The sequence below is a fragment of the Schistocerca gregaria genome, chromosome 2 (genome assembly GCF_023897955.1).
Source record: "Schistocerca gregaria isolate iqSchGreg1 chromosome 2, iqSchGreg1.2, whole genome shotgun sequence".
NCBI lineage: Eukaryota > Metazoa > Arthropoda > Insecta > Orthoptera > Acrididae > Schistocerca > Schistocerca gregaria.
In genome coordinates, this window is record NC_064921.1 from 262,675,966 (window position 1) to 262,696,934 (window position 20,969).

General features: G+C 41.2%; 1 protein-coding gene across 1 annotated transcript in view; it reads right to left on the reverse strand.

The window, feature by feature from the left end:
- Window positions 1–467: 467 nt before the first annotated feature.
- The window catches only part of LOC126335739 (juvenile hormone esterase-like), a 136,290-nt gene continuing 115,788 nt past the window's right edge, over window positions 468–20,969 (reverse strand). The window contains exon 8 of the mRNA XM_049999195.1: window positions 468–604. Within this exon, the coding sequence (XP_049855152.1) occupies window positions 468–604 (137 nt within the window). The remainder of the gene's footprint in view (window positions 605–20,969) is intronic.

Below are 20,969 nucleotides of genomic sequence, written 5' to 3' on the forward strand. Positions count from 1 at the left end.
ACATTGATGACAGCTGGACTGACCAAAAATTGATAGTTGCCGTCTGAGAATTCTCCTGTGTCGTAGATTCCACTTCTCAAATCCTTTCATGAGAGAATTCATCATCAACAGTCTGTAGAATGTGTAGAAGAGAAATGACCGGTTTCTTGTCAATAATGGGGCGATTAAGAAGCTCGTAACTATCAAACGGGAAGCTTACCAATCTCTTCCTCACGATCCCTCCTCCATGGAAAAGAAAAGAAGTTTTCAAGAACTCAAGCAGAAATGTCAAACTGAAATAAGAATAATCAAGAACAACTGATGGCAACAAAAAGCCATGGATCTCCAAAGTCCGTAAGATGCCAGTGACTTGTGGAGTTTTTACGCTGGAGTAAACGTGGTACATGGACCTACTCGTACTCCATCTGGAACACTGAAAGCCACCGACAGACGGCCATCCTCACTGGCAATCTGGACATTTCGAGTTGCTAGAATGAGCACTCCAACTCACTCTTGAACTGTAGCTCGACTGCTGCTGACGCCTTCCTCGAATGCAGTAAAGCCACAACATCCAGCACAAACATGGGTGAAAGTTCCACCGACATTTCATAATCTTTGCAAGGATCTAGATATTATGAAAACCATCGTAAAGTACTGTTTGACCCACATTAACCTTTGTACATTGAACTGTCACATGCCAGGACCAACGTATAATGTCACATAAGTGCATTGCGTAGATGCAAATGGTCGAGACATTATGTCAGCAGAATTCTCGACGTCTAGAACTCGTCATGAATGCCTGCGTCCGATATATTTGTGACGTTCGACTTTTTGATCACATTTCACCAGCATACGCAAAATTGTCCTGGCTGCATGCAGACAAACGCAGAGATTTCCATACACTCTGTCTCATCTACTGCCTTATAAATGTAAACTGTCCCTCATATCTCTCCTCGTCCCTAACGCTCATGTCGGAACAACATGACAGAAACAGACGTTCCCATTATAATAAAATCCTCTCCGTTCCACTGCATCGCTCAGTCACATTCTCCAAGTCCTTTACAGTAGCGGGAACCCGACTCTGGAATAACCTCCCTCGTTATGTTAGAGAACTTAAAAGCATGTCCAGCTTCAAAAAACAGTTAATGACGTATCTACTTGAGCAACAGTAATGCCTTCCTCTGTACAAGAATGCACTTCACCTCATTACTTCCCTCTTTCCCCCTCCTTAAATCTCCATTCCCCAAAACACGCTAAACTAGTAAACATCTACTTTACACACATTTGCACAAACCTTCATTACTATTACCAATCCTTCTCATGTTTGTCATTATTATTTGATTTTTTTACTGTTATTATTATTGCTTATTATTGCTTTTATCATAATCTGTATGTATAGCACCTGCTGTAAAAATACTGCCAGCATTTAATTTATTAGGTCTTAGTCATGTTTATCATTACATTTTTTTTACTGTTATTATTATTGCTTTTATCATAATCTGTATGTATAGCACCTGTTGTAAAAATACTGCCGCATTTACTTTATTAGGTCTTAGTCACTACTCTTTATTCATATTGTCACTAGAGTAAGCTAATATTCTCATTTAAACTATGGTCATGATGTAACTCTGATGTGTGAAATGCTGCATGTGTGGAACACCCGTCTGATGTAAGAGAGGGCCTGATGGCCCTAATCTGATCAGGGTAAATAAATACATAAATAAAAATAAATAAAATAAATATGCGTTCGCAAACTCAAAAATTCTGCCTTATAAGCAAACACTCTGCTTCATCATCAAAAATTATGTCTCCTGAGTAAAATGTATCTATCTGTCTCGCACACACGCCTGTTTAGACCCCTCATTCACAGCCCATCAGTGTACACGCCAGTACAATGAAACAATCACAGTGAAGCTTTAGAGCTACCATCCTAGCCATGTCAAAAGTATCCAAACCATCGGCCGTATCTAAATTTGGTATAATTTATTAACAACAATAACACACACACACACACACACACACACACGTCTGGTGTAACTTATAGTCTTTTCACGCCAAAAAGTATGTACCTATAGGCACGTATTTCGTATCTCTCTCTCTCTCTCTCTCTCTCTCTCTCTCTCTCTCTCTCTCTCTCTCTCTCTCTTCCTCTGTGTGTGTGTGTGTGTGTGTGTGTGTGTGTGTGTGTGTGTGTGTGTGTGTGTGTGTGTGTGTGTGTGTGTCGAATACTGTACTATAGACTCAGTAAATTTCATCTCACATCTGCAAATATTATTGGATTCATCTCCTTTTCTGTCATTTGAAATGCTGTTCTGATTTCTCAAATTTCACCTCACATCGTCACATTTCACTGTATACTAAATAACATTGGCAATGGAACAGGGTACTGAGTGTGAAATATAGTTGCCGTAAACATTTACAAACGAACGCTCATTTATGCAATGTAATGAACAAATTAGTAATATGTAGTTGTCACAGATAAATTTTGCTTCAACTATTATTCCGTAAAACTTCAAAACAAAAAGAGTCAACTGCTGTCTTATGCTCCTGTTACTTGTTATCATCACCAGATCCATACAGCAGCAGTTGTGAACATCCATAGTTCTACGTGTCAACTGACTTGGTGTAAGACACATTGGACTCTCAAACAAAAGACTTCCATATTAAAATAGTTCTATGAATCACATGATGCTTGCTAACTGGCACGTGTGTAAAACGTCTGCAAAAATACATCAACAACACAAAAATGCTATATTTAAGATAAGCATAACAATGTCTAAATGGGACAATGTACCAAAACAAACCAAACCAAGGCTATAACAACACAAAACACACATTGGCTAAAATATTAAGCTTATCAGACAAGCAAACGAACATTTAAGCACTCTGAGTTATTGCCATCTACTGAGCAAAAAGAAATAACCGTATGGCATTGATGGCTGGGCGCCCCCCTTCAGGGGAGCATGTCTGAACCCTCAAATTAATGCCACTGTGCTAAATCCAATTCTGAATTATTCTATAACTGTAAAAAAAAACCTATGTAACGTGCTAAGCAGGTGGCTGACACTTCATTTTAGATCGAAATAAGGCTATGATCAAAAACTATCTTTCGATAACTATTACGAAAATTATCAATTGGGGCTATGGTGCTATGGCTCTCTAAACAGTTTACAGATTGCATTTCCTTTCTTTTTCATGATCATCTATTGAATAATGCCAAGATCTAATCATAATGCTCCAAGTACGAGATGTTAACAAATATCAAAAGGTCTGTAAAACATGTCAAAACACGTAACGATGTTAGGCTATTTTATTGGTGGTGTAATCAAAGAACTACGAGCACTTGCCATTTTTAGAAATGTTTCAGTACTGCTTCACCTCAGCAAGCACTCTTTTGGGGAAGAGGCGGGGAGGATATATTCCATGTAATGTTCCACTGGCGTTCTATGCAATAACATAACATTTTACGACACTGAAGTACAACGGATAATACTACTACCGATGAATTTTGATGAGGTCGTTAATGTGTTATATCACTTAAACTAAATTTTTTTGTAATACTCTAGCAGAACCTTGTAAGCCATGAAATACGAAATATTTACGAACAACATGGTTACAGATAATGAAACAAGCTTCCACATACGAAGATGAAAGGCCAATATGTGGAAAATAATATCTTTGCTCCACAAAAATACGATATTTGCTCCAAAATAAAATGATTTTATGTACAAAAAGAACACGTTACTATTGTCGTAACTTAACTGTTCAATAAGATTTTTTAAAAATATACTATCTTTGCACCATGTAAATTTCTCAATATACCTAAGAATTGAAATACAAACACACATAACACTAGCACCATAACTTATTTCCTCAATAAATTAAACAAAAATATAAATGTGATTCTTGAGTTTCTCCCGGCGTATTTGATAATCAAAATATCCACAGGTGTACTGCCGGTCTATAGTGTCCAACGGGCACAATATTTCGGCGATCAAACATGTCGCCATCATCAGGTTACGGTGGCGCAACTTTTCAAATTTCTTCATGCTGCGATACATCTCCTCCCCGTAAAGGTGTATGATGTGATTCTTGAGTTTCTCCCGGCGTATTTGATAATCAAAATATCCACGGGTGTACTGCCGGTCTATAGTGTCCAACGGGCACAATATTTCGACGATCAAACATGTCGCCACCACCTGATGATGTTGACATGTTTGATCGCCGAAATATTGTGCCCGTTGGAAACTATAGACCGGCAGTACACCCGTCGATATTTTGATTTGAAAAATATACATGTCTAGCATATTGACACTACTGAGAAAATTTGCTGGCTAAGGTAAATGGTTGATAATCAAAGTTTAATATCTGTACCATACTTTTCAAGGCATAATCGACCACCACATTAAATATTTCCACATCTATATTCCCTGTGTTACTTGTGAAAATACACATGTCTCGCTTATTGGCACTACTGAATTAAGTTGTAGGTTAGTCGTTGTTTGTGTCACACAAAAATTATAAAAGTACGTAAAAAATTGTCCTGCAGCACCACACAACACATATGAAACTATCGCTGATCCAACTTACAGCTTAATTTGCACTTGTCTACAATAATAGTCTGACCTTTGTACCAAAGTAAACGATGTTATTTCCACACCTAAATTTGTCAAAAGTATGGCCAAAAGCAGTATCAAACTCAACCAGACATTACAGTGACTCCATGCTGGAGTATTAACTTTCTTGTCATTCAAAACCTTTGTCATTTTCTGCTAATAGTGCTGGCTTACGTTGTCACACAGTGGAATTTACATAAAACTTCGATGAAATAGCATACTAAACAGTAGAAATATACATTTATATATTTAAGAATAGAGGCCAACGATGCTACTAATTACCCATTTTTAAAGTTAGTCAAATATTATATTAACCCCATCCCAGGGTGTTAAGTTTGTCTGGCAGTACAAAACGTTAGTCATCAGCTGCTATCATGCTGTGGAGACTACATGACACTTTTCCCTGCCATACATCACCATGTTATTGCAAAATTATATCAAATTTCCCCATACATCACTATTATTACAGCAAACTGTAACAAATTGCCTTTGTTAAAGCAAAAATATCCCCTTACCATAGCACACTGGACTCACATTCAGCAGGACAATAATTCAAATCAGTGTCCAGTCATCCAGATTTAGGTTCTCCATGATTTCCTAAATTATTCCAGCCCAATGTCGGGTCACAGAACATTTCCTTCCCTACCCTTGAATCATTTTCAGCTTGTGTTCCCTCTGTAATGATCTCAGTGCTGACAAGGTGCTAAATTTTTGGCGCGAAAAGACTCTAAGTTACATCAGTATTGTCAATATCTTTGCTTTTTAATGCTGTTGTCCTCTTCAGTCCAGAGACTGGTTTGGTGCAGTTCTCCATGCTGCTCTACCCTGTACAAGCTTCTTCATCTCCCAGTACGTACTGCAATCTACATCCTTCTGAATCTGCTTAGTCTATTCATCTCTTAGTCTCCCTCTACGACTTTTACCCTCCACGCTGCCATCCAATACTTAATTGGCAATCCCTTGATTTCTCAGAACATGTCCAAGCAACCGAGTCCTTCTTCTAGTCAGTTTGTGCCACAATTTTCTCTTCTCCCCAATTCTATTCAGTACCTCCTCATTAGTTACGTGATCTATCCATCTACTCTTCAACATTCTTCTATAGCACTACATTTCGAAAGCTTCTATTCTCTTCTTGTCGAAACTATTTACCGTCCATGTTTCACTTCCATACAGGGCAACACTCCACACAAATACTTCCACAAAAGACTTCCAAACACTTAAATCTACACTCAATGTTAACAAATTTCTGTTCTTCAGAAACTATTTCCTTACTTTTGCTGGTCTACCTTTTATATCCTCTCTACTTCGACAATCATCAGTTATTTTGCTCCCCAAATAGAAAAACTCATCTACTCCTTTAAGCGTCTCATTTCCTAATCTAATTCCCACAGCATCACCTGATTTAATTCGACTACATTCCATTATCATCTTATATTCTCCTATCAAGATACTATCCATTCGGTTCAACTGCTCTTCCGAGTCCTTTTCTGTCTCTGACAGAATTACAATGTCTTCTCCTTGGACTTTCATTCCTACTTTAAATGTTTCTTTGGTTTCCTTTACTGCTTGCTCAATATACAGTTTGAATAATATCGGGAATAGGCTACAACCCTGTCTCATTTCCTTCCCAGCCACAGATTCATGCCTCTCAACTCATATAACTGCCATCTGGTTTCTGTACAAACTGTAAATAGCCTTTCGCTCCCTGTATTTCACCCCTGCCACCTTCAGAATTTGAAAGAGAGTATTCCAGTCAACAATGTCAAAAGCTTTCTTTAAGCCTACAAATCTACAAATGCTAGAAACGTAGGTTTGCCTTTCCTTGATCTATCTTCTAAGAGAAGTCGTAGGGTCAGTATTGCCGCACATGTTCCAACATTTCTACAGAGTCCGAACTGTACTTCCTCGAAGTCGGCGTCTACCAGTTTTTCCATTCGTCTGTAGAGAATTCGTGTTAGCATTTTACAGCCGTGACTTATTATACTGATAGTTCGGCAATTTTCACACCTGTCAATGTCTGCTTTCTTTGTGATTGGAATTATAATATTCTTCTTGAAGTCTGAGAATATTTTGCCTGTCTCATACATTTTGCTGACCAGATGGTAGAGTTTTGTCATGGCTGACTATCCCAGTGCTATCAGTAGCTCTAACGGAATATTGTCTACTCCCGGGGCCTTGTTTCGACTCAGATCTTTCAGTGTTCTGACCAACTTTTCGTGCAATATCATATCTCCCATTCCATCTTCATCTACATCCTCTTCCATTTCCATAATATTGCCCTCAAGTACATCACCCTTGTATACACCATCTATATATTCCTTCCACCTTTCTACTTTCCCTTCTTTGCTTAGAACTAGTTTTCCATCTGAGCTCTTGATATTCATACAGGTTGTTGTCTTTTCTCCAAAGGTCTCTTTAATTTTCCTGTAGGCAGTATCTACCTTGCCCCTAGTGATATATGCCTCTACATCCTTACATTTGTCTTGTAGCCATTCCTGCTTAGCAATTTGTGCTTCCTGCAGATCTCAGTTTTGCTTGTTTCATTTACTGCATTTTTATATTTTCTCCTTTCATCAATTAAAATCAATATCTATTATGTTAACCAACGATTTCTGCTAGCCCTTATCTTTTTACCTACTTGATCCTCTGCTGCCTTCACTTTTTCATCTCTCAAAGCTACCCGTTCTTCTTCTGCTGTATTTCTTTCCCCATAATTGTAAATTGTTCCCTAATGCTCTCTCTGAAACTTTCTACCACTTCTGGTACTTTCGGTTTATCCAAGTCCCATCTCTTTAAATTCCCACCTTTTTGCAGTTTCTTCAGTTTTAATCTACAGCTCATAACCAACAGATTGTGGTCACAGTCCATACCTGCCCCTGGAAATGTCTTACAGTTTAAAACCTGATTCCTAAATCTCTGTCTTACCATTACGTAATCTGACTGAAACGTTCCGGTATCTCCAGTCATCTTCCACGTATATAACATTCTTTCATGATTCTTAAACCAAGTGTTAGCTACGATTAAACTATGCTCTGTGCCAAATTCTACTAGGCGGCTTCGTCTTTCATTTCTTACCCCCATTCCATATTCACCCACTACTTTTCCTTCTCTTCGTTTTCCTACTATCGAATCCCAGTATCTTATGACTATTAAATTTTCCTCTCCCTTCAGTATGTGAATATTTTTTTTGTTTGATTGTACATTTCTTTAAACTCTTCGTCATCTGCGGAGCTAGTTGGCATATAAACTTGTACTGTTGTGGTAGGCGTGGGCATCGTGTCTATCTTGGCTACAATAATGATTTCACTATCCTGTTCGTAGCAGCTTACCGCCGTTCCTATTTTTTTATTGATTCTTAAACCTACTCCTACATTTTGTGTTTATAAACCTGTATTCACCTGACCAGAAGTCATGTTCCTCCTGCCACCGAACTTCACTAATTCCCACTATGTCTAGCTTTAACCTATCCATTTCCCTTTTCAAATTTTCTATCCTACCTTCCTGATTAAGGAATCTGAAATTCCACGCTCCGGTCTGTAGAACGCCACTTTTCTTTCTCCTGATAACAAGTTCCTCCTGAGCAGTCCCCGCCCGGAGATCCGAATGGGGGACTATTTTACCTCCGGAATATTTTACCCAAGAGGACGCGATCATCACTTAAGCATACAGTAAAGCTGCATGACCTCGGGAAAAATTACGGCTGTACTTCCCCCCTGTTTTCAGCCGTTCGCAGTACCATCACAGCATTGCAGTTTTTGTTAACGTTACAAGGCCAGATGAGTCAATCATCCAGACTGTTGGCCCTGCAATTACTGAAAAGACTGCTGCCCCTCTTTAGGAACCACACGTTTGTCTGGCCTCTCAACAAATGCTCCTGTGTTGTGGTTGCATCTGCCGTACGTCAGAGGCACGAAAAAAATGTTCAAATGTGTGTGAAATCTTATGGGTCTTAACTGCTAAGGTCATCAGTCCCTAAGCTTACACACTACTTAACTTAAATTATCCTAAGGACAAACACACACACCCATGCCCGAGGGAGGACTCGAACCTCCGCCGGGATCAGCCGCACAGTCCATGAGTGCAGAGCCCGAAACCGCTCGGCTAATCCTGCGCGGCGAAGAGGCACGCAAGCCTCCCCACCAACGGCAAGGTCAATGGTTCATGTCTTAAGAACTTACCACGCATCTGTCCTTCATGTCCATAGTATGACTCGAATGTGCGAGAACCGGAGTAATTGAATACATATGCATAGATATTGTCGGCTTTGGCAAATCTGTTGTGGTAAATGATCGCCTTTTTCCAGCCGTGCAAGAAGAATCGATCAGCATATAACTGCAACAAAAATAAAACTTTCTGTGTATTGTAATAGAGATATCCTTTTAGGTGATAACGTTAAGGGAAACACATTTAGAGATACGGTAATATTTTTCGATACCGATAGCAAGTAATAAAAATACAAGTTGTATAATCAAAGAAATATCTGGTGTACGAGGTACACAGGATGTGTCACAATTACGAAAACTGACAGTGGTGTAAATATATGACAGTTTAAATAGTAACATTCTAGTAAACATGGGTTTGCAAACAAGCCATTTGGAAGATAACTGCGAATGTGTGGTATGCATGCTGGCACTGACTTCAGCATGGTTCAGATGGCTCTGAGTACATTGAAGAAGAAATCTAAAAAATGGCTCTGAGCACTATGGGACTTAACATCTGAAGTCATCAGTTCCCTAGACTTAGAACTACTTAAACCTAACTGACCTAAGGACATCACACACATCCATGCCCGAGGCAGGATTCGAGCCTGCAACCGTAGCAGCTGCACGGTTCCAGACCGAAGCGCCTAGAACCGCTCGGCCACAGCGGCCGGCACTTCAATACGAAGTCACGTCCTAGATAGTACTACTATAATTGAAACGTAAACTTTTCTACCACCTCCTCATCTAATTGTACTCAAATTTGATATAAACTCCTGTGCTCATGAGTAACAATAGTGATTAGGGATACTAGGTGATCGTCTGATTGAGCCACATATTCTTCCAAGAAAATTCAGTGGAAGAGGGTACCTTGGGTTCCTGTATATCTTTCATGATTTCTGGTTGATGTACCGCTTGTGTAACTTTGCAGAATGTTGTACAAGTGTAATGGGATGCCAGTGCATTTTGTTCCTGATGTGAGATGACTTCATGGCATGATATACCCTGTAGATTAATGCCAAAATTTTTCACCTGAAATAAATTTTAACTCATAATCTGTTTTCATCTAGACATTTAGTGACCAGAGGTTGATGAACCAAAGACCAGGGTGTCTTCGAAACTTCGTTAATCAATCGAGATACAAGCACAGCATTTAAAAAAAAATAATGTCATTGATTTATGGCATTATTTTGTCCAGAAGAGCAGACCTGTACAAGATAAATTCATTGATGTAACCCTTTGAAAGCCACCTGCTATAAACATCTTTAATAACATCTATTTATACACGGATGTATACACGCATGTCTCAAGAACATACAGGGTTAGTCAGCGTTATCTGATGGCATTTGAATTTACAGCACATGATGACATTTTAAGGTGAAGCAACTTTTTTTATTTAAAAAATACACACTGAATAGCAGTTTACATCTCATATGATAATTTTCACAGAAATTAACCATTTGTGAAAGATAATGTTCTTGAACTGCCGGCCCTCCTTTTTTTTGCGTGCTCTTCGACTCTCTGGGCGAAGTTTGATATCAGTCTCTCAAACATGTTGTGGGGTATAGCACGATTCTCTTGCTCAATGACTTCCCTTAATTCAAGAATAGCACATGGCTTATCCATGTACATTTTGTTCTTGAGGAAACCCCACAAGAAAATGTCACATGGACTAAAACTAGGGGAGTGAGGCTGTCCCCGTAAACAACTTCCTTATTTCGGTCAAAAATACATTCGAAGCGTGAGCTGTGGTACCGTGTCGCTGAAACCAAATACGCCAATGACGTTGCGGGTCGAGAAATTTACGCAAAATGGTCAAAATACGCTAAGAGTTCGCGTTGACGACTCTCTCACTTTCTCTGAAAAAATAAGGCCCTATGACACCAAATTTCCATAGTCCAGTCCACACCGTAACCCTATGACAACCCACACAGCCCTGATGCAGTTGGTGACGGTTGTTTGGGAACCATTAACAACAGTTTCGTTTAGTAACACTTCCATTTAAGAAAAAATTGCCCTCATCTGACATTAAAATAACAATCCCAGCTTCTTCCTTCAACACCTCTATCATTATTTCAGCCGAACATCTCCTTCTGACAAAATCTTCAGGCTTCAACTCCTCAACAATCGCAGTTTTGTCGGGATGGAAGTTTAGACTCTGTAAAACGTATGAGACAGACGAATCTTATAAAGCACTATACTGAGAAGGGAAATGATCTGACTTCAGGCCTTCAGCACAACAAATATTTTTTTAACGCAGTTTGTACTAACAAGGTAAGTGCATATCGCAGTGGAACTTGAATGCACGTGTTTGCGGTGATGATGTTTAGTTACGACAAGAGCTCATTCCCCTCGTGTTAGATGTTGTACGATACAGAATGCATATAGATGTGCCCTGCAAGAATTACGATTATAAAGCATAATTCCCATAGACTGGCATCGAGTAGCTAGATAAGATTTGAAGAAGGTTGTACTTTCCAAGTTATCTTACTTTAACGTATCCTAATCCTACAACTTTACTATTCCGTTGGGCTATGAGAATGTTCTGGTCACTACAGAACATAAAGCGAAAGTATTTAGATTTACAATGACGTTCACTTATCGATCAGATTTCGTTTAAAGAGGACTGCTGAAGGGCATTAAAGGCTGGGTCATAGTGTCTTATGAAATCACGGGTTCAATTTAAAAATAGTGACAGGTTTTTGAAGGTCTGACAAGAAACTTGGTATTATAAATACATTGAATCTGGGGATTTTCATGGTGTTGTTTAGGCCGTTTCAGTGGCGCGCCTTAATTATCATTATCATCTCTGGTGCAAGCAGTAAGTGATCTTTGTGCCACACTCGACATTTAAACAAGAAAGCTCGTACATGCCCGTCTCTGAATAATATGATCATGCAAACGTTTTGCCCTTTGTTTCATAAGTCCCTGGTCGCTATGTTTGTAGGTGAAAAGAAATTATAAATAATTTTAATTACTCAAAAATAATTTGAGGTGAAAAACTTAGATTCCTGACTCAGTACAGTAAATAAAATTAATTATAAATATACACACGAAAGGACAAATCGAACAAGCAATTTGAACAGGTTGCTCAAAGAATGTCTCATATGCATTTCAAAAATGCTGTGTTTGGTTCCTAAATCCAGCAAACGTTTTTAATATTTTTGGTCTTTGTGAGGGGGTAAGAAATGGAACGTTCACATAGGCTGAGCCATAGGTGAAGCAGATGGGAGACTTCAGTTTGTCGATAAAATACTGGAGAAATATAATCAGTCTTCAAAGTCCACTGCATACAAAAAACTCATGCGACCCATTCTTGAATACTGATCAAGTGCGTGGCACCTATACCAAGTATAGCCAACGGGGGATATCGAACGTATACAGAGGACAGCAGGATTGGTTACATGATTGTTTCACCTGCGGGAGAGTGTCAGGGAGGTGGTGAAGAAACTGAACTGCCACATACTTGAAGATAAACGCAAACTATCCAGATATACTTTAGTTATACAGTTGCAAGAATCTTAAATTATGACTGTAGAACTATACTACGAAAACCTACGTATCACTCCCGTAGAGATCACGAGAACAACGTTAGGTTAATAGCACGCTCAGAGCTGTTTAACGGTCCCACTTCCCGCTCTCCATACGAGAATACAACAAGAAGAGGTAATAATAACTGGTACTATGATAAGTGCCTTCCGCCATGGACGTCATAACTGTTTTCAGAATAGGGATGAAGCTGTAGATGCAAAGGCATCAGATGACACTTTAAGTAGAGCAATGCACAGCACACCAAAAGATGTGCACATAGTCGCTGAGTTTCCAGGCACGGCATGTAGCTAAGTTTTGGTTAGTTTATGTCTTTGAATGAATGCAATTCCTGCCAATGAGAGTCCAATTCTGTAAATATGTGGAAATGAAATAAGTTCAATAGAACAGTATTTGCAACTGCAGGCTGTTATGAAGTCATCAGGCAAAATATGAGACACCCAGCTGAAACAGCACACTGACCGCTTTCAAGCGGTATACATTGTGTAGAGCTGGCCCCATGCAGACATGTGATTCTCCACCACTAACGGAGTCTTGGCAAGAAAGCGGTGTATACGTGCCATTCCGTTGTACAGAAGTAACACAATAACATTAGACGATGCGGAGGCGTGGCAGAACCACATAAAAAAGCTACCGTGTTCAAACGTGCCCATGACCACACAGTGAAGAGAGTTCTTCGATTTGTTGGTGTATCAACCCGAAATGTCCAACGTGTCTGCAAGGAATTGTGTACCATTCGCAGCCATGTAACGTGGCTTAAAAACAGTTTGCAGAAAGATCGAAACTGACAGGGAGCGGATACAAATGTCACGCCATTTGAGTGATAGTAGGCTTCTAACGCGACAGAAATTTTTGGTGTCAGTGAATGCTGGTCCATCTCAACCAATTTCCGAACAAAGATTGCGAAGGAATCTGCAAGCAGTGGACGTCTGGAGTCGGATACCTAGTAGTACGAGGTCGTTGCCCACAATGGCAAATACAATTCCACGTCGTCGATGGGTCAAACTACACTTACCAAATGATGGAAGACATAGACTGCACGACGGCCATATGAGATGTTTAATTCACAGTGTGTGTGTAGTTGAGACCAGAGATGATCCTACGATGTTTTGAGGGTGTTTCGTACAATGGCTATGGTTCACCATGCAGGTCATCATGAACATGTACCACGATGTTTGTTTTAACATTCTCTTCCTTCTATGTTATCATGGTAAGTATTTTATGGTTACGCTGTCTTCAAAGACGACAATCTTCCAAGATAACAAAAGCAGTGTTCACAGTGCTTCACTAATACATTCTTAGTTTGACGACCACTTAGGTGTCCTATCGCCTCTCGACTAGACGGTTAGTCCCTCAAAAAACCGTCTCGGAGCGTTTGTCACAGCAGATGAAACGTAACAGTCAACACGACCGCAGTTTGGTAGCTCTTGGGGATCTAATCATCAGAGACACATCAGCTGGATATGGCATACCTTTAGAAGCTTCTGGATTCACTTCGTTGTGACACTGGAGTCATTAGGAAGATTAGAGGTATCTGCGTGACAACTCCTAAAGGAGTTTCTACACTCCTGGCAATTGAAATAAGAACACCGTGAATTCATTGTCCCAGGAAGGGGAAACTTTATTGACACATTCCTGGGGTCAGACACATCACATGATCACACTGACAGAACCACAGGCACATACACACAGGCAACAGAGCATGCACAATGTCGGCACTAGTACAGTGTATATCCACCTTTCGCAGCAATGCAGGCTGCTATTCTCCCATGGAGACGATCGTAGAGATGCTGGATGTAGTCCTGTGGAACGGCTTGCCATGTCATTTCCACCTGGCGCCTCATTTGGACCAGCGTTCGTGCTGGACGTGCAGACTGCGTGAGACGACGCTTCATGCTGAATGGGGGACAGATCCGGAGATCTTGCTGGCCAGGGTAGTTGACTTACATCTTCTAGAGCACGTTGGGTGGCACGGGATACATGCGGACGTGCATTGTCCTGTTGGAACAGCAAGTTCCCTTGCCGGTCTAGGAATGATAGAACGATGGGTTCGATGACGGTTTGGATGTACCGTGCACTATTCAGTGTCCCCTCGATGATCACCAGAGGTGTACGGCCAGTGTAGGAGATCGCTCCCCACACCATGATGCCGGGTGTTGGCCCTGTGTGCCTCGGTCGTATGCAGTCCTGATTGTGGCGCTCACCTGCACGGCGCCAAACACGGATACGACCATCATTGGCACCAAGGCAGAAGCGACTCTCATCGCTGAAGACGACACGTCTCCATTCGTCCCTCCATTCACGCCTGTCGCGACACCACTGGAGGCGGGCTGCACGATGTTGGGGCGTGAGCGGAAGACGGCCTAACGGTGTGCGGGACCGTAGCCCAGCTTCATGGAGACGGTTGCGAATGGTCCTCGCCGATACCCCAGGAGCAACGGTGTCCCTAATTTGCTGGGAAGTGGCGGTGCGGTCCCCTACGGCACTGTGTAGGATCCTACGGTCTTGGCGTGCATCCGTGCGTCGCTGTGGTCCGGTCCCAGGTCGACGGGCACGTGCACCTTCCGCCGACCACTGGCGACAACATCCATGTACTGTGGAGACCTCACGCCCCACGTGTTGAGCAATTCGGCGGTACGTCCACCCGGCCTCCCGCATACCCACTATACGCCCTCGCTCAAAGTCCGTCAACTGCACATACGGTTCACGCCCACGCTGTCGCGGCATGCTACCAGTGTTAAAGACTGCGATGGAGCTCCGTATGCCACGGCAAACTGGCTGACACTGACGGCGGCGGTGCACAAATGCTGCGCAGCTAGCGCCATTCGACGGCCAACACCGCGGTTCCTGGTGTGTCCGCTGTGCCGTGCGTGTGATCATTGCTTGTACAGCCCTCTCGCAGTGTCCGGAGCAAGTATGGTGGGTCTGACACACCGGTGTCAATGTGTTCTTTTTTCCATTTCCAGGAGTGTAAATAAAAATTAATTTTCACTCAATGATAGTGTGCTAATAAATCAATATAGATTTGTGAATCATTGATCAGTCCTGTAATTCACATTAGCCACATACTCTTTAACTGCCCGTTTATCCTTGCAGCTTCTTCCTTTGCGTCTCTGACATGCGAAAACCAAGACAATTACTTCAAGAACAGACCCAGAATGCCATGTTGGCATATTCTGCCACATGGCGTCAGACGTTCGAACCACGACGTCTTATAGAAGGAATCCTGAGCTGCCCTCACCTGTCTGAGTGCGTCCGATCCAGTCTTGCCATCACTGGCATACCCGAAAATTTAATCTGCGTGCTGTACAAGTTGTCTGCTTCCGTAGCTGTATGGTCGCTGTAAACGACTGTCATGAGGAGAACATGAGTTCAATTCCCCATACTACCAGGCAACTTTCCGTTCTGGGACGGCTGTACTGTGGTCCATTCAGCCTCGTGATGTCAATTGAGGAGCTGCTTGAATAGCAAGTAGCAGTTCGAAAGTCTGCAAAGGCGACAACGGCCGACAGCACGTTTTGCGGATCCAATAGCCTTCCATACGACCTCCAAATGACGCCATTCGCTCAGGACGACACGACGTTCGGGCGGTTTCGATAGTCCCTTCTGTGAACAGACAAGTGGAGCTTCCTTTTCAAGGCTGTCAGACACATTGATCAATCAGCTACTCAGTCGAGAGGATTTTTTGGCAGAAAACATTAAATATGGTTGACAGGCCCGTTGAAACGTAAGCAGTGCCTATAGTAGTTTAGAAAGTAAGAGAAGGTTAAAGTAGCGAAGTGGGTCGTGAGTCGTGTCTGGGTAGATCAGTCTTTAAGACAACGAAAGGTGAAGGTCCGAACTCGTAGGAAGTTTCAATTGCTACAGAGTGAGGGAGTCGTTCCGAAACAACCCATTATGCTGTGTATAAGTCCTCACAGCTATGTTCTTTGTCTAATGCGTGCCACTCTGCTAATGTATCCCGGTTATCTTCTGATGTGGTACTGATAGAGCGGAAGCTGTCAGATTTGGATGGTCTGCAAACTTAGTAAGAGTATTGTGTGGGAAAATGGGTTTGGTTTCGGTACGCAGTCGATCGCACAGGCATAATCTGTTTCAATGGCTATAAACACTACGGAGCCCTAAAAAATATTCCAGATAAAATCTTACAAATAAAACCAAATCTACATCTATGCTCCGCAAGTTATCTTGTAGTGTGTGGCGGAGGGTACTTTTGGTAACGCTTTCGTAGTCTTTGTTTTCCTATTCGCGAGTGGTACGTGATAAACACGACTGTCGCTTAGCCACGGTCGATTCGAGAATATTGTTCCACACAAGCGATATATGACTCTGGACCTCATCACTCTCCCAACAAATAGCAGACATTAGTTGCTTTTCTTCTGGTTTTTGGTAAGACCGTGTAACATAAAACTATATCTGACGATTGTGGAAATTAGATGGTCTTTCTTTTAGAGTAACAACCTTACAGGGATTTGTCTGTGACAAAAATAAATCGCAGTATTATTCGAATTTTAAATATTAAAAGAAGAAATAATTAATTTCCGTTTAAAGATTTCCTTGAGGCCTTTAAAAGTTTTTAATGAAAGCAGAAAGAACTAGAATTATTCTACTTCTTTAGTTCAAAAAATTTATCTGACTGCAAAGAATAAAAATATAAGCTTTCTCTTAGTTCAATAACAAAACTTTTCAATTCTAGAATTTACAAATTATTTAACTTCGCGTCGTGAAAGAAGTTGCAGAAACATAAAAAATATCGTCTATTTTTATGTAGGCGTGTTAAACAGTGTTTAAATGCATAATCTGCATGTTTAATGTGAAGAAAACTCATTAATTCATTATTAAGTAGCTGAATTTTAGAAAATTTGCCAGGAAAGAAATTGAAAAGTGATAAATACGGTCAAAAGATTTATGTATTCGTCCGATAACGAAAACACAAAATTAGGTGTGAAACAAAAAATACGAGCAATGTTCTCTTCATAAAATCACGTACAGAGTATCCATAAAGTCCAGCTATCATAATAACCCGGAAACTGCTAGAGATAAAGAATAGTGGTTTGCTGTAAAACGTTTAAGAGCTGTCAGTGTTTCTTCCTTTGTTCTTTGCTGCAGATTTGACTTGGAGTGTACCAGAATGGTGACAGACCAGAAGAAGGAGGAATGTGTTATGCATGCAGTCTCCAAATCTGTGACACAGATACTACGAAACTATCGAAGCCAGTATGGCTGGGCACCACCGGCTACAACAAGCACAATGAATCGGCTGAAAAACGTTAAAGAGACAGGCAGTGTCAAAGACTTCTGTCGAAGTGGGCGTACCCTGTGTCTCAGGCATGTATTGACACTGTGTGTAACAGCCCTGTCTTTCTCTACTATTCATCGAAATACAAAATCCAACAATCCAAATTTAGGGTAATTCCTGTCAGAACGGCAAAAAATCTAACGCATGACCATAGGACTTCCGTTAACTGCAATAAATCCTGACACCAAAAACTGAGTCTCGTTACGCACGTATGTTAATTAATCACTCTCCTTTACAAAACAGTTTTGCTGAGCGTATGACATCGTCCGCCGGGAGGCACCGTTCGGGGAAATTCGGCGGCCAAGTGAAAGCCACATTAGTCGATTTTCGCGCCGGTGATGGGGATGAAACGATGATTAGGACGACACAACAGCCATTTTCCGAGCGGAGAAAATCTCCAACCCGGCCGGGAATCTAACCCGCGCCCCCTTGCGTGGGAGGCGAGCAGGTTACCACCCAGCTAAGAAGGCGAACAGTTTTGCTGAAACCAGTTTGTATAGTAAAAGAAAAGTAATGCAATCGATTAATTTTGATTATGAAAGTATTAAATATTCGAGAGCTGTTTCTTGTAGCCAGTGGCTAACCATCTCACTACTGGAATACACTACTGGCCATTAAAATTGCTACACCGAGAAGAAATGCAGATGATAAACGGGTATTCATTGGACAAATATATTATACTAGAAGTGACATATGATTACATTTTCACGCAGTTTGGGTGCATAGATCCTGAGAAATCAGTAACCAGAAAAACCACCTCTGGCCGTAATAACGGCCTTGATACGCCTGGGCATTGAGCCAAACAGAGCTTGGGCGGAGTGTACAGGTAAAGCTGCCCATGTAGCTTCAACACGATACCACAGTTCATCAAGGGTACTGACTGGCGTATTATGACGAGCCAGGTGCTCGGCCACCATTGACCAGACGTTTTCAATTGGCGAGAGATCTGGAGAATGTGTTGGCCAGGGCAGCACTCGAACATATTCTGTATCCAGAAAGGCTCGTACAGGACATGCAACATGCGGTCGTGCATTATCCTGCTGAAATGTAGGGTTTCGCAGGGATCGAATGAAGGTTAGAGCCACGGGTCGTAACACATCTGAAACGTAACGTCCACTGTTCAAAGTGCCGTCAATGCGAACAAGAGGTGACCGAGACGTGTAACCAATGGCACCACAGACCATCACACCGGGTGATACGCCAGTATGGGGATGACGAATACACGCTTCCAATGTGCGTTCACGGTGATGTCGCCAAACACGGATGCGACCATCATGATGCTATAAACAGAACCTGGATTCATTAGAAAAAATGACGTTTTGCCATTCGTACACCCAGGTTCGTCGTTGACTACACCATCGCAGGTGCTCCTGTCTGTGATGCAATGTCAAGGGTAACCGCAGCCATGGTCTCCGAGCTGATAGTCCATGCTGCTACAAACGTCGTTGAACTGTACGTGCAGATGGTTGTTGTCTTGCAAACGTCCACATCTGTTGACTCAGGGATCGAGACATGGTTGCACGATCCGATACAGCCATGAGGATAAGATGTCTGTCATCTCGACTGCTAGTGATACGAGGCCGTTAGAATCCAACACGGCGTTCCGTATTACCCTCCTGAACCCACCGATTCCTTATTCTGCTAACAGTCATTGGATCTCGACCAACGCGAGCAGCAGTGTCGCGATACGACAAAACCGCAGTCACGATATGCTACAATCCGACCTTTATCAAAGTCGGAACGTGATGGTACGCATTTCTCCTCCTTACACGAGGCATCAAAACAACGTTTCACCAGGCAACGCCGGTCAACTGCTGTTTGTGTATGAGAAAGCGGTTGGAAACTTTCCTCATGTCAGCATGTTGTAGGTGTCGCCACCGGCGCCAACCATGTGTGAATGCTCTGAAAAGCTAATCATTTTCATATCACAGCACCTTCTTCCTGTCGGTTAATTTTCGCGTCTGTAGCACGTCATCTTCGTGGTGTAGCAATTTTAATGGCCTGTAGTGTATATGCAGTATGCCCAAAAAGTGACCTAGCTAACGTATTGGCAACCAACATTTACAAAAACATACTGTAAATTGGACAATAATCAACAACGTCACTTCCTACCTGCTTTTGCTTCATCTTCTGTACGGCTAAGACGGAAGTCGGTACTTAATAAATCACCTGAAACTTTCAAGATACGAACTATATCGTGAAAGTCTTTGCTTTGCAAAATTTTATTGTCGCAGAATCTGACTGCAGTAGTTAACTTTAATTTTGAAAAGTAATCTAATTTCTGTGTAAACAAGCATAGACTCTGACAACTTTAGAAAACTGTTATGGAGTCTTAAAACATGAGAAAATAGACTTCTGTTGTTTGTGTTAAATACAGCACTAAGATTAAAATGTAGATTTTAAGGTTGTCTCTCAATATAAATTTAATAAACTACTTATAGTGTGTTTTTCCTGACAAAACTGAGAACGTAGCTTCACAGACGGACTGAGAATCCCTGCAGTTTGTCCTGTGAAGCAAAAGCAACTGCCGTACCACAGCTTTAACATGTGTACGTACACTGACTTCAAAATGTATAGCTGCATTAACTGTCTTACGATACTAAAAAATCATTGATTACTTTCATTATAATGTTATGGTGGTTTAACTCCTTCTCTGTAGCACATACGTTCAAACAGTGAAACACAATAGCCAATATAGCTTTATTTAAACAATGAACTGTGCATCTGTTGTAATTTTCATTAGCTACAATAAACTTTTGCCTTGACTGCAGTAATACAGTGGGAAATACTGTGTCTGTCAGACACTTGCAACAGAATACCAATTACTTTACTTGCTGTCTGAACATGCAGTAAATGTATGACATCAGTTACATTTTAATAATTTTGAATAATTGTTATCATTCTGAATGGATGAAAGTCTTTAGTATATAAAACAATTTGTATGAAAACATCTAAAGCTAACACTTTGGAAAATGCATACACTCTCAATAGTTGTGAACCATTACTAAAGATTGCTTCATTATTTTAACACATAAAGTTCGTTGTGATCACGCACAGAGTTACGTAAAATGCAGTTTTCAGTGAATCATGAACACTAAATAACTTTAAGCTTTATATTTTTCAAACAAGGCGCATATTTTTCTTCACCCTGTTACAATATTACGTATACTATTTTCAGATTCTGTGTTTTTGTGGTCATGGTCGACGAATTGCATACTCAAAATTGTACCTGCTATTAGCAGTGGCTCGACGCAATAACGATCAAGTGCCAGTAAATGCGTACGACAGCAGGAGCACTCTAGTGGTTACCCCACGAACTCTGACTGC